Raw genomic sequence first — 15396 nt, 5'->3', positions numbered from 1 at the left:
TTTTTTAAAGGTGCTAATAGACTAGGCAAACCTGTGTGCATTTTCCCAACAGGTAATGGTTAATAAATAATGAACGATTAATTACTAGAGCACTAAATTTTTCAGCAGCAGAAAGCTTACCATGCATAAGTATTGTTTAGGGTGGCCTGCCTTTAAAGAGGCAATGAACTAATGCAATAGAGTGAACAGAGTATCAGGCTTAGGCTAGGCAGGCCTGGGTTCAAATCTCCACTCAGCCATGAATCTCCCTGTCTGATCTTGTACCTGCCTCTTCCAGCCTAACCTGTCAAATAGGGTTGTTGTGAGAATTTAAAAAATGAGAACACCTCTGTACACCACTCTGAAAGAAAGGGTGGGATACACATGCAATAGAAACCAGTGCCAAATTCAAACAAGTCCTAAAGGAAGTCTGAAACAGCTTTCAGTGTCATACCCATAGATAGCTTCTTTCAGATAGATAGATAGATAGATAGATAGATGTGCACAAATGGGTTTGTGCACTCTCAGGAGGTGGGGGGGGTTACCTTTAAGGAGAAGGAACGGTGTCCATCCCCTCCCCCGCCACTTTCCCCCTGCCGGCGCTGTCTCCAAAAACGCTGGCACGGGGCTGCTGCATACTTCCTTCAGCCCCATTCAGCGTCATACCGGAAGTGGCCAGTGCATGTGCATGATGTGTGCATGCTCACCAGCCATTTCCAGTATGATGCTGACTGGGGCTGCAAGGAGGTATGCAGCAGCCTTGCTCTAGTGTTTTTGGAGACTGTACCGGCGGGGGCAGAAGCAGCGGGGGGTGGGGGGGATGGGCACCCTCCCTGCTCCTTAAAGGTAATCCCCCTGCCTTCAAACTGGTCCAAACGCCAGACCTCTGGACCGGTTCAGCGGTCTATAAAAGTACTGCTGAACTGATTCGTGCACATCCCTGATAGATAGATAGATAGATAGATAGATAGCTTTATTATTACGGCTGTTGACCAGCCACAGTAGAACTGACAAGCAGATAGCCAACCACAACAAAATGGCTTCCCTCAGATGCACTGAACTTCTGTTGATCAAATAAACTCTGCATCCATCCTGATCCAGTGTTTTCCTTCCACTAACTTTTGCCTTGGCCATGGTTTTCAGATTCACCTCTAGCGTACCAAGGCAGCTGATAGTCATGAGACACTTGCAGCTGCACTCCAGTGGGGGAATATGACTTTAGGATGTTTGTACTGTTGGTCTTTCTTCTGCCTTTCCCTTCTCAAGTTTCCAGACATTGTGACAACATAACATTGTCAGCTCAGGCACCCCCTGATGAACATTCAGTTTTGAAAGGTAACATATTGAGCAACGGTGCAAATGAATATCTGTGTGGCATGTGGGCTTTGTGAGTGTGCATGTATTTGTTTCCAGCCACCCATTTAATGATGTTTTTCAGACTACATCAGCTTGGAGCACACTGCATCCTGGAATGAATTTCACTCAAGATGATGTGGACATGAACCGCCTCTGGTATTTCCATACTAGCATCCTGGTTCCAGAAAGCCACGACAGCTTTCGATTTTATGTGACAGATGGACAGCACAGCTTACCACCAGAAAGCTTCTATATCTTTATTCAAAGTGTGGACAAAGGTAGGAAATGAATGGTTTAGAGCTTTCATGAATCATTTTGGGGGCCAAAATGTGTTTTAGAGGGGGGAGCAGAAGATTATTCCTGTACCTCCTTTTATGCCTCTGATGTGTTTTTAAATGCATGGGTGAAGTTTGTACTTTCGCTATCTCCAAAGGATGCCATCTCCTTCCAGTTTTCTATGCACAAGCTAATTAAAATCCAATCCATTATGCGCATAACTAATAGCACAAGTTTACAAATCTGTTGACTATTATGACTACAAACCCCTGTGTGTGTTCATGACTAGTGACCAAAAGAAAGAGTTCATTTCCAAAGCCTCCTTAAATGCAACAATCCAAGATTATATACCAAATGAATTTCAAAGCTGTCAGGAGTCTCAGCCGCTCTGAAAGTTCAAGGCTCAATGTTCTGAGGTGTGCTCAGGAGATCCTAGTACCTTATGTAGGCGAGAGGGGGGTGTAGAAGCCAAATCAATTCCTCTTACTCTTTTAGCTTACGGGAGGGTGGAAAAAAACACCCAAATCCATTGAGAGCAACTGTGTGAGGCCTGTTCCTAGCATTGTTGTTATGTCCTTTTTGGAAATGAAAAGAAATCACATGGAGTCTCACCAGAGTCCTCTGAGTGTTAAATATTTCTAAATTTGTGCCAGGTGGCTGTAATGTATTGAACATAGGTTTTTGTGAAATAGTGTTCCTGTCAGGAGAAGATTGGCATAAGAGAAATGGAAGCTGCTAAATCTCTGGGGGTCTTCTTTGGCGAAAACCCTCTATTGAGCCCTCCTGTGACTTGTGCTCATAACTCCTGAAGAAAACAGGGATGCCATCTGTAAACTGTGATTCATAAACACTCTGTCAATCTGCCACGTTACCCTGACATCATAAAATAACAAGGAGCAGTATTGTAATAAAGAGGGGAGGTTTGCAATCAACCAATTAAATGCATCTAATTTATTTCGGTTACAGCTGAGGCTTTATTTATTAGTAAACAGCTGCATTTATTACAGGGATTGTAAAAAAAAAAAAATCCGAGAGAGTGCCAACTGGCACTTTTGATAATCTATTAATCCTAAATCATCATCTGGGTATTTCATGTATTTTAGGAAAAATAAAAATCATCTGAAGTTAGTTGCGTGTGTGTGTTTGTTTTCAGGGAGATATAGTAACATACTCTTTCTAAACTTTAGATTTATTTCCACTCCTCTTAAACTTGATTTACAAGAGACTGAGAAGTGTGGTAGGATGTGACCCAGTGCTTGAGAACCACATTGGTGTAGTGGCAGTGTTGGACTAGCAGGGAGACCAATGTTCAAATCCCCACTCAGCCTTTACCTTCACTGGCTGAATTTGGACCAGTTACCATCTCTCACCCTAATCTACCTCACAGGATTGTCGTGATGATAAATGGGTAACATATGTATACCGACCTGTACGCTTTGGTGTGGGAGAAAAAAGTGAATAACGATAGAATAGTATTTTTAAGTACCACACACTTGAGAGTGGCTTGTGCAAAAACAAAGATTCAGGCAAGATTTGTATATTTGGAGCGACCCTGTGCTTATTTGGGGGTACAAATCCCCTAGATCCTCATTCACAGGTTTACTGGCAATGACTGGCATGGGGGCATTATAAATGATAAGTAGTTGAACCACATAGCTTTGGGCCAAACATGAAAGTTGTTCACATGACCAAAGTGGGGAGGGCTGAGGGGAAGGCAGGATCCTACCTGCTGCCAGCAGCCTGAGAACATTTGACGGCAGCACAAGCAACCAGACAACCAGAGAGTGAGGTAGGAGGTGTGCACTTGTCCTCTTACCTCACTTTCTGCCTGGGTTTAGGATCAGGGCTACATGAGGGAGGAGCAGCATAATCAGGAACAATCTTGGTGCTTCTCACGACCAGCCTTATTCGGGCTAGCCCTGTCCCACCCAGGTAGGTCTGGTCATGAGAATGACCTCATGAGGTTGGGCATCTCAGAGGAGACAGTCTCCCAGTGTCGAAGGTATGTGATTTATGGTGGCCAAAGCCTTGTTTCAAGATAAAAAGCCCCCAGTTTCTTATTCCGAAGTGTTCCCTGAGGTATCATATGTTTCCAGCATGTTGTGCAAGAACAAAGCCTTAGGCCAGATATGTTGGGGCATCTCAACTGGGACAATCTGCTGGTCATGCAGTATGTCATTTGGGGATGGCCCAAAGCTTATATTGGAGCGTCCCAAGGTGTGAAATTCAGTTTTTTTACTCAGACTGTTTATTCTTTCTAAGAAAGAGGAACTGATGTCAGCCTTGTGAATGTTGCTAGGTGTTGCTTTTTTCTTTTACCATTTATAAATGCAACTTCTTTTCCAGTAAGACTAAAATCTGCCAGTTGGTTGTCAAAGTGTAATTACAAAGTGTATTTACAAAATGTGGTTGCCAGTTTATAACTGAAGAGGAAAAACCCAGTTTCCCCCTCCCTAATCTACCCCAATACCAGTTTTTTATTTATTTGTTTTTTATTTATCAAAACACTTCTATACCGCCCAAAACCTACGTCTCTGGGCAGTTTACAACAAAATAAAAACAAAGTAAAACATTTGTTAAGACAAAAATTGCGGGGGGGGGGCACACACATTACAACAATTTAAAAATTTTAAAATAATATTTTAAAGCAGCATTAAAACCATTAAAACAACATTAATTAAAAGCCTGGGTGAAGAAATGTGTTTTTAAAGACTTTTAAAAAGCTGTCAGAGATGGGGAGGCTCTTATTTCACTAGGGAGCGCGTTCCAAAGCCTTGGGGCAGCAGCGGAGAAGGCCCGTCCCTGAGTGGCCACCAGACGAGCCGTTGGCAGCTGCAGATGGACCTCTGCAGCTCTCTCCAGTTGAGTGTTCAGTTAACCAAGCTCTGTCTGTGTGTGTGTGTGCACGCGCATGCACATGTGTGTGCTTAATTCTTTACTTTATGTGGTTAATAATAAGTGTGATCAAGTGAAAACTTAGGCAAACTTTTACAAATTGGGAGAAGGATGAGAGTGGGAATATCTATCATCCTTTCCAGCTGGGATCATGCAACTAACACAGAGAAAGAACTTCCCTTGTTAAGAAATTGCCTTACTAAATGACAAAGATCTTTCAATATGTGTATTGATATGTTAAGACATCACGGTTCTGAAATACACATCTCATCCTACTAACTAATCAAGATGGGGATCTAGTTTGGAATTATTACTACATACCTCTTTCAATGTATACTTCCCTGAGTATAGTCATTCTCTTCCGACTCCTACAATTTCTCTATTTGTGCACAGTTCATTGAGCATTTAATATTGCCTTTTTTCAGCTAATAAAATGTACCCTTAATAAAACTTTAAATTCAGATTTTTGCACACTCACCATGTTTGGAATAAGACAAAGGAAACCTCCCAGCTGTAGCTAATAGAGTCAAACAAAGGAAATCTAAACCAAATAAACCCAGGAAGCTGCCTGCAAACAATGAGTTTGCAGATGTTCAAATGTGACTAGTAATCTAACTCAGTTCTTCTTCTATACCTGGCCATTCGATCTCATTTTAGGACAATAGGTGGCCAATGGAATATCATAATGGAGTGCAATTCACAAGCATTTTATGCTGGATTTATTTCACTGAACTTTCATTAAATGATGTGGAAACAGAACAGGTTATATGACAGAGATAGCACAGGAATCAAGTTATTTGGAATGAGGCAGTTCAAGAGGAGTCAGTCTGCCAGTAAGGAACAGCTGCCAGTCTGTTCCTTTCTTGTTCTTTTCCCTGTATAGCATGGCACAGTATAGGAATTCCCTTTCATCTTCTTCATCCAGTCTTTGGGTTTCTAGAACCCAGAGTGCCTAGAGCTGCTTAAGCTATGAGATGCCTCCTGAAACTAAGGCCTGTTCTGTACCTGCAAAAGATTAAGCTGAGAATGAGGCTCTAGATCCTGAGGTGAAGAATTGACTTAATGTTGTAGCTGGCAGTTACCACTTTGAATGCTCTCCTGCTTTAAAAATAGAGCTGAGCCTAAAGTTCTTAACTAATAACTTACGCACTTAATAGGAGGTGCTTACACACACACACACACACACACACACACACACACACACACACACACACACAAACACACACCATTCTAAGTGGAGGTTAACTAAGATCTTTTGACTCAAATTTGACTCAAAGCCCCCACTGGCTTACAGTTTATTACTGCTGCCACTTGTTTGGTGATGGGTGGTCTCTTTCTAGTAGCTGTAGGCTGATGGCTGTCATTTTCCCCCATAAGCCCCTATTATTGGGGCCCAGAGACATAAGTTTTGGGCGGTATAAAAAAGTTTAAATAAATAAATAAATTAAAATTATTGTGATGCTGCCTCATGATGTAACACTGTTCTTAGAGGCTTCAGGGAGGAAAATAATGGCCATCATCCCACTGTGGCTGCCAGGAAAACTACCACTGCCATTATCAATTAGTTTGCTTCTCAACTCTTTATTCCATGCCCCCACACCCAAAGATCTCACTAAAGACCACCACGGAATCACTGTCTGTGAATGGTGTGGTGAAATAGGGGGCAAATGTAACAGCAGCACAAGAAAAATGCCCTGCAAATTGAAAACTGACACAGCAGGAACAGGGCTAGAACTCTTCTCTTTGGCGTGTGTGTGTTTTTAAATACAGGGGAACATGCAGAAATGACATCTCCCACCTGCACTCTCCCTATGTGTACAACCCCCAACTGGCGTAGCAGGAACTGAACTAGAACTCTCTCTGGTGTGTGGGTGTGGGTGTGTGTTTTATACACCTGTACTCTGAAGTGGTGCAGGATTCTACTACCTGCTGCATGTGTAGACCTACAATAACTTCCAGTTCTGAGGGGCTTTGTCTCATATCTCAGGATGCCAGCATTCCTACTAGTTCTGGTGGTGGCCTCTAAAATTGATGGCGGCCCAGGCACCAAATTTGGGCTGAGCATTCCCCAGATTCTTTTAGGATTGGACCCCAGCTCCCTCCAGAGTCAAGTTTGGTCTGAAAGGAATCTGATGTTTAGATTGCAGATGGAGCACTCCACCACTCTGCATTACTTACTAGAATGGTGCGAGGACTCGACTGCAGCTCCTGGGAAACTTGAAAATTACAGTAAACTTTTGCAAAAATAGAAAAGTAAAATATCAATGATTTTGTTGAGGCAGAAACAGTCTAAACCCCATTGTTTTAGACCAGGGATTCTCAAACTTGGGTCCTCGGGTGTTATTGGACTTCAACTCCCATAATCCCCAGCCTCAGTGGCCTTTGGTTGGGGATTATGGGAGTTGAAGTCCAATAACACCTGAGGACCCAAGTTTGAGAATCACTGTTTTAGACCATGGAAAATAATGCCGGCAAATTAGATGGCGGGAAATATGAAGTCTGCTGTTGTTATCCTACAAATGGCTTACAAAGTCACCACCTGTAAACTTCATATTAGCCTGAAAGAATCCAGCAAAACTTACAATGAAAATTTATGCTGGATTTTGCTTGACTCAGCTTCTGAAGATTAGATGAAAATAGGCTTTCCCTAATTCTAGGGCAGCAGTGGACTTCACCATATTTTTTCACCATTTCCCCCTCAATCTTTTGGGGGCTCTCCATTCGAGTAGTGCGGAGAGCAGAGGAGGGTTCTGTGGGGAGAGTGAGCTTTAATTTTTAATTTTATTTATTTATTTATTTTATTTAAAATATTTCTATACTGCCCAAAACTTGCATCTCTGGGCTTGGCCTGCTCTCCCTGCAGACAATCCTGCCCCTAACCCTGTACAGCCGGATCGGCTGCTGACATGATTACCAGTTCCTTCATGGAGCCAGTGGGGTGGCAGGGATCAGGGGCTGCCTGGCCCCTGGAAGTCCAGGGATGCCCTGCATGACTGTGTGGGACATTCTGGGGAGACCCCCGAGGCTGGGAGGCTCATAGTAGCCTCCTGGTTTGGGGTCTCCTCATGAGTTGCCATGGTACAGATCCATGCTGTGGCGATTCATGATCAATCAAACATTTAACAGGCGGGGGGGGGGCATTTAGCAGAGCTAGCAGCCGGGAGCCACATGGCTCCCAGTGCAGCACACGACCACACAAAGCCAGGCTGGGCTTCCTCAGCCTGGTTATGTTTGGTCGTGAAAATAGCCTCATTGTGTTCTAACGTTTTGACCCTTTTATTTTTCAAGATGCTTGAAGAATTTTTAAGTGGCTTGTAACAGATGTGTAAAATCTGGCTCTGATGGCTTGGAATTATTTTGACTCCTCTTTGGAACATACTATAGTTCCAAAAAAGAGAGAAAAGAATCCACCTGGGATTGAATTGCAGACACTACCCATTTTCTCTACCTACCTACCTTCCTTTTCTGATGCAAATTTCCGTTCCATTCCCTTCTCTTGTCAGTCTTAACCATGATTTAGTGATATACATGCAACTGTCTTAATCACAGTTAATACTAAACAGGTTCTCTGTTAGCCAGGATTTGCAAACCACCTTTAAACAATTTCAGGACCACGCTGGACATTACTGCCCATGATATATAACTTGGGGGAATGGGAGTTATTTAAGAGCAAAAGGTCTGCACCTCACCTGTTCTCCTTCCTCCAACCATTTCACTCTCTTCTTGTTTCAATACTGGATGTGAGTCAGGAATGGAGAAAAGTGCCAGAGCTAAAGGAGGTAAGTGGAGATGAGAACTGAGCGCTCTTCTTCCTCATATTCCTTTACTTTTTGAAGAAGATTCCCCCCACAACACTCCACTTTATATGTTAAACTGGGCTGCTACATTAAAAAAACACACCCTCATCTGCCAGCATTATGTCTAGTTTGACTCTTGCTCTCTGGTAAAGTTAGGAAACCCTTGTTAGAATTCACCATAGTTATTACTGGTGTATATATAATGGTAACACATGGTTAAGGGTAGGGAGGGGGGATTCATGCCAGAGAAGCTGGGGAGGGAGGGAAACAAGTACATAAGCTTGTGACTGTTGATCTCCTAACCAGTGTCACATCTGCCAATTGCTCATGTACTTTTGAGACATTAAAAAAACAAAAAGGATTGCAACAAATCCAGTAACAGGAGAATCACCCTTGGCAAGGTTACAGCATCACATAACCCCATCAGCTTAAAGTGCCATGCTGCGCTTAGTATATTAGGGCATTTTGTCCATCAGCCTATGTGGGTCTATTAACTTAATTGTTCTTTGTATACAAATGGGTCACTTTCAGTAAAGAAGCAGTTTAGGATAATTTGTGATAAGGGGGAGAGTGCATTGTCAAATGATACTGTGTGTATACCTGCATGTATTACTCCACCCTCCATGTGTGTACATATTGCTCAGTATGCCCACATAGGTGCATAGCACACTTGTAGCAACATAGAGTCCCTAAAGAACTAAAATGCATCCTTGATATGTTTATATTTCTGCACAGACAGCTCATGTGTTAAATTAAAGGGTTTATTGTTCAATACTTTCCATTTATTGACACAGAGTTTTCAAAAGTCAGCAGGTACCAAAGGAATTCTTTCCCAGCCTGGTTTGGCAAACATCTCTGTTAATTCCTGCGAAATGCTTCATCACAGCATCTCCTTCATCCCAGCTTTTCCTCTACTCACCATGTCTATTTCCCCACCCCCACACACATACTGAGCTGCTTTGCTTCCCCCCCCCCGCCATCTCCAACCAGTTCCCTCTACGGAATATTAAAGGATTAAGTGCATGCATACACATACATACACACACACACACACACACACACACACACACACACACACACACCTTTGTCTCATCCTTTGTGTTATGTTTTTCTCTATCTCCCCCCCCCCACCCTTATTTTAGGTGACATTGTTCTATTCACCAAACCTGTAACTTTAACAGAGGGTGACAGGGTGACCTTGACGACAGATGTTCTTATGGCAACAGATGGCACTGGCAAACCCGAGAAGCTGCTGTATGCCATTTCTGTGCCACCTGTGCATGGTCAGATTGAGTACATCAATTATCCCGGCATGCCCATTTCCCGCTACAGCCAGTTGGATGTCGTGGCCCAGAAGGTTTGCTACATTCATGACAATAGCCACGAGGCTAGTAAGGATTCATTCAGGTGAGAAGACCTTCCCTTTCTTCCCCTACTTTTCAATCTATGGAAAAACCTTTCAGTTTTGGCCAGGCATTCAGACCAACCTCTGCATGGCTTTTGTTGTCCATTCAGTCATTGCAATATGGAAAAAGGCAATTTGGATCTCCTCTCATCAGTGCCGCAAGCACCAGCAATTGATTAACTGTCATGCTTTGAAGTCTTACAGCCAAAAGCAGTGAGAGATGAGTACACATGGTACTGAGACATATTTTTACTGACTTTTTAATTAATTAGCATATGAATTCACATCAATACAGTACACTGGAAGCCCCATCTTCAGATAGGTGGCAGGGCAGGAATACTGTCAATTCTGTTACTGTTGTTCTCCAAATGAAACTGTAGTTGTGCTCTGGGGTAGTTTTTTCCAGTCAGGAGTGGGGAAGAATCCACAATATTGTCTGAAATAATTGTTAGGTTAATCCAGATGGTGGTGTCATTTCTAAAGAAAAGCATATGTTGCTCTTTATTATGGTACTTAAATGTAATGGTTTTATATACCTCGAGTGGGCAGAAGGGAGAAGAAGAAAAAAACCCCTTCTCTCTTTTTATACCATATACAGCAGAAAATAGATTTCTTCTTCCCTTTCTGATGAATTTCCAAACAGATGTGGCATGTTTAATGAATTATAAACCCATTAATGCCATCTTCCTGAAGAAAAGAATCACCTATACTGTTTAAATCAGTAACAGGATAGGGACTTCATTTTCAGCTCACTTGGGAATGATCTTATAGGTTCTCCATTCTTTTTCAACATATAGTGGCTAGCAGGGGTGTAGATCTCCCATAAGCATTCTCCCCTAAGGAATCCCCCCTCATTTTCTTGAACTGCCCCTTGCTATCTAATAACCCCTCAAAAGTGTCTTTCCTCCCCCTGCAAAAAAACCAAAACAAAACACCCACCTATGTAAGTGAGGAGTTGCTCCTCAGACTTTCCCTTGGTCAGCACACCTGTTGCTAGGTCCACATTATGTGCATTAGAATTCTTTGGAACCATATTTATTTTTGAAAGAGCAGATTTTGGAGGACAGAAAGGGGATTTGGAGTATGTGGCTCTTTTCCTGCCTTGAAAGCATGTAGTTAAAACCCTGTGAGTGAGAAAACAGCTTGGGTGGAATACAGAGTAGGTGAACCAATGGGTTGAGGAAACATGGAGCAGGGCAAGCGGGGCAGTTGCCTCCCTCAAATGAGCCAATATTACCCTGCTACTTGCTTCCATTGCCTGCCCCCTGCCCATGTATACTTTGTATATGTATATCTCCCCCCCCCCCACTCAGGAAAAGACCTTCGGATGTTGCAGGGAAGAGTCTGCATCCTCTACCCACTCCCACATCTCCCTTTTCAATCTCTCATCCCATAGACGTTTTTCTAAAAATAAAAATGTCAGAGCGCTAATGTGGATATTTACACATAATGTGTGATTAACCTCACTATATATATACACACACACACACACACACACACACACACACACACACACACACACCGCTCTTAACTTGTTTCTCTTTTCCAGTTTCCCAAACCAAACGTTATTTACACTCTCTTTGCTACCAAATGGGCACTCTAGCTAATTTTATTCTTGCAGTGATTAAGTGTTTATAATTTCCTAAGAAATGAGTCAAATTAACAAGGGGAAGAAGGAATCGGTAAATCATGTAAACGGTCTCCTTCTAAGTGAGGTTATGACCGTCATCAAATAAATCACAGATCCTAAAGCATGGTCCCCCACCCCCACTCCCGCACCGCATTTTTGTATGTATGGGAAAAAACTCTTTCCCCTTCTCCTGCCTTGAACCTTTCTGGAGGGGAGAGAAAGAGAGAGGGGAGAAGGGAAGAAAGAAAAAATAATTAATTTCAGGCATAATAGTTCAATAGTATGCTGACTAGTCCTGGCTTTTGAGGCACCCAAAACGAGCCTTTAAGCAGTATAGCTACAATTGAACAGAGGCAGGTACAAATGTCTCCAGGCCCTGAGGGTGTGGGGGCCATCAGTTGGGTGACACCTTGCACTTTGTTCTCACTGTCCTGCCTCTGTGAAGAAAGCGGAGAGGCAGGAGTCAACTTTGATTTTTTGTCCCAGGGCCTACTCCAATCTTGTTATACAACTGGGTCCCTTGTTTCTTGAATCATTCTCTTCCACACCTTTACGTCCAGATTCTATTCATTTCCTACTTTTCTACACTTTTAACTCCAGATCCTGCTAATTTTCTACTTAACAACCCAAGTTCCTGCCTCTTTCCAGTTCCAGACTTTCCAATTTCTTTTTCTTTTAAGCAGAACCAAAAATCTGATTAACCCCTGTCCATTCTGTCAACAAGCAAAAGCAGTGAACCTAGATTTTTGCTCCTTGTAGGTCCATACAGTCACTCAGCTGGGCTACTCTACTTACTTGTCTGTCAGATGTGGCATGTGTGCTAGATTGCAAATGCTGAGGCATGATTGCAGGGAGGAGATTTGACTCAGTGCTAGCATTAATATTTTTCTCTCAGGGCAGATGAGCGCAAAGCATCTTCTCTCCTGAAACCACTTCTCCATCACATTTTGGGTTGGTTTGGGGTTTTTTTGGTGGTGGTGGTGGGAGGTTGGGAGTTGGAAGGATTTACCTCCATTCATGGAGCTCTGCCCCGCAAAAATAGCAGAGGAGAAGTTTGAAGGGGGCTCTGGGGGAAGGAGCACAATTCTATTTGGGGAATATAGCCCAATCAGCCCCCCTAAAGCTGACCATTGGCAAAACATATAGCACAATTCAGGCTCCTATATTTTCTCAGCAGTAGAAATAATAGCAGTTTTGGGAAATGATTCAAATTTTGTAAATGACACAGAGGGTTAGGGTTCAATACCCACTTACCAGTGTTGCTTTCTCACTTAGATTAGCAAGTGCTTTGAAGCATAGAAAATTGCATTTGGAAATCCATATCAATATTGGCCCTCAGTTTCTAAAACGTGAGGTGCTTGGGCTCCTCATCCTCTCCTCCTCAGACCCAAATATACAATAGGCCCATTCACACGTTATGTTCAACACTCGTTCAATGAGTGTACAGTGTACACAGGAACAGATCTGAACGCAGGTACAGTCATTCACATGTTATGAAGAACGCAGGTGCAGAAGTACTCTTCCTATCTATATCATGCATGTTAAGGGCCTGTATCCATGTCCACTTTTAGAATGAACACAGGTACAGTCATTCACACAAATGTGTATGCATGTACAGACATCTGTACACTCATGCAGCATATCTGAATCAGGCTAGTATGTTAAGTGATATGCTTAGCTTCTTTACTAAATAGGAGCTGAGAAGGGTGGTGGTAGGCTGATAGAGATCAGGAGTGAATTTTTGGCGGCAGGGGTAGAATGGATTTAACATGTTGCCTTTCACAGTCCTGGTTCAGATTGGGCCTCCTTGCAGCTGCTATTTACCTTAGGAGAAAAGCTCCCAATTTCAATACTCGTCTTTCCCTTCCATCGCCCTGGCAGCAGCACTGCCATAAAGGGACCATACACAGGCGGTGTGGCCAGCACCCAGAAGGGCCTCACAGTGGTCTGCCGCTCATTCCCAGTCAATGCTTTGTTGCTGGCTAGGTGCTCTTTTTCTTTCTCTCCTTTGCTTGGAGCAAGGTGAGAGAGAGAAAGCATCTGCCTGCACTGAATCACCAGCTGGGGAATGAACTGCAGAGGAACTGTGTGGGTCCTTCCAGGTGCTGGCCGTGACCCATCACATCATGATGTGATGTCTCACTCAGGGGGCACGGTCAGCCCAGAAAGGCCCATGCCTACCTCTGCAGCTCATTCTTAGCCAGCACTTTGTTGCTACCTGGGTGTTTTCTTCTTTCTTTTCCTCGCTCCAAGTGAGGGAGATTAAAAAAGAAAGAAAAGACCCAGCCAGCAATGAAGCATCGGCTGTGAATGAGTGAGGAGGGGTGAGGCTGGCCGGATCTCAGTGGGAGGGGTGAGCCAGGCAGTTCATGTTCTTTGAATACATCTGCCCAATAATACCTCTGCCCTTGATCACCTTGGACCCAGTTATCATTCTGATGTGATGCATAGCTCTATTGGCAATTAATCCAAGTTCTTCCCAATTTGGCGTGGGTGGTGGGTGGGATTCAGATCATTTCTGACCTAGTCTGAGGCAAGCTCTAAAGAGTTTTCTGAGGCAGCTCTGAAGAGTTCACCATTCTCGAGCAAATAATAGTTGTGCGAGGACAATCCAAATCAGGACCATGTTGGGGGCAAAGGGTTGGATCTCCCTGCAGTTCTAACAAGCGTGTGTGTGCGCGCACACACACACACACACACACACACTCCTATTCAGTGAAAACAAAGCAGGTCAGCCTAATGACAAGTAATGTGTAGTTTGGTAGTGACCTTAATCTTAAATGGACAGAGAGAAGCTATGGTGGTGAAGGGACAGCATGCTCTGATGCATAGCCCTTGTACTAAAACAGATTCCTGATGCTGAATTACAAATTAAGCTCTAGTTGGAGGGCCTCTTTTATCCATATATTCTCCTACCTCTTCAGAAAGTTGAGGTTACATTGACATTGTATCACATGGAGGACACCCAGGGAAGTGAGATTTGGATAATTGAGGTTCAGCTACTAAGAGTGTTTCTGTGGGCACTTTTCCCACTGTATTTAACACATCTGTTCAGCCGTCAACCAAGCCTTAAATTCTCTTCCATTTTAAGATTAAAATTCCAAATTGTTCTCTGTTGGTAGCTTGGAAGCAGACTGCTGGCATATTGTTGTCAGCTCCCAACCATGTAGGGAATGCCAGTATCCTTTCCTGAAATGGAGGGTGAGCACATGAAGAGATTACGTGCTAAGGGAGAGGACACCATCTGTATGGTCCTTTCAGTAAACATCATTGGATGATTTAAAACAGGTACATGGGGCGGTCACTTTGGGGCTGAGGCAGAAAATGTTATCTTTCTAGTGCTTATAAAGGGTTAAAAGGGGGGTTAAAATATCTTCTTCTTTTTTTTAAATTGTGCACTCTAAATTAATTTCTGCTGGTAATCCAGTTCGGGTTAAATAACTCCTCATTATTCTGCTACACAGCTGAGGCTTCTCAAAATGTTTATCTTGTTTTGTAACTGGTACCTTCTGGCATATTCCAGTGCCAACTCTTGTAGCTCCTGCTATATTTCATTCCCACTATTTTTGGAATGGAGCTGCTGGTTCCAGGTGATTTAATAAATTGGGTTTTTGTTTTTTTGGTGTGTTCCTTTTAACTTACCCATCTGCGCAACACATGCGTAACTTGCAATCTGTTGGCAGTTTGCAGAAAGACAAACTGTCAGAGCTGCATGCATTTGACAACTTTGTTCCCAATTAGATTAGTGGTAATTTTAACAGATTTCAGGCCAGTCGGGAGAGGGGAAAAGAAAGGAAACGACATGTTATTAAAGCATCAATTTTGACAGACCCTGAGCACATAGAGCATCAGTGTAAATTATATTAAATGCTTTAATTAAAGCTATGAAAGATTTACCCTTTTAAGCTGTAAGTGACTGCACGGCAAATATAAAGGGAAAGTGGATAACAGTTTCCTAAATGGCTTATACTGTTCGAGATGCTGCACCAGTCACTGTCTCTCCCATAATCTAGGAGTGTAATGTTGGAGGCATAGTTAATTATTCATAGCCACATCTA

The 15396-nt window shown here is 43.0% G+C and overlaps 1 protein-coding gene across 5 annotated transcripts in view; it reads left to right on the top strand.

The window, feature by feature from the left end:
- Positions 1–15396, top strand: part of LOC128324687 (FRAS1-related extracellular matrix protein 1-like) — a 195824-nt gene that overhangs the window by 112930 nt on the left and 67498 nt on the right. For all 5 annotated transcript variants that reach the window (XM_053249535.1, XM_053249534.1, XM_053249537.1 and 2 more), the window contains 2 exons: positions 1418–1613; positions 9446–9710. In XM_053249535.1, coding sequence (XP_053105510.1) covers positions 1418–1613; positions 9446–9710 — 461 coding nt within the window. The remainder of the gene's footprint in view (positions 1–1417; positions 1614–9445; positions 9711–15396) is intronic.

The sequence above is a fragment of the Hemicordylus capensis genome, chromosome 4 (assembly GCF_027244095.1).
Source record: "Hemicordylus capensis ecotype Gifberg chromosome 4, rHemCap1.1.pri, whole genome shotgun sequence".
NCBI lineage: Eukaryota > Metazoa > Chordata > Lepidosauria > Squamata > Cordylidae > Hemicordylus > Hemicordylus capensis.
This window is presented reverse-complemented; position numbering and strand designations above follow the sequence as displayed.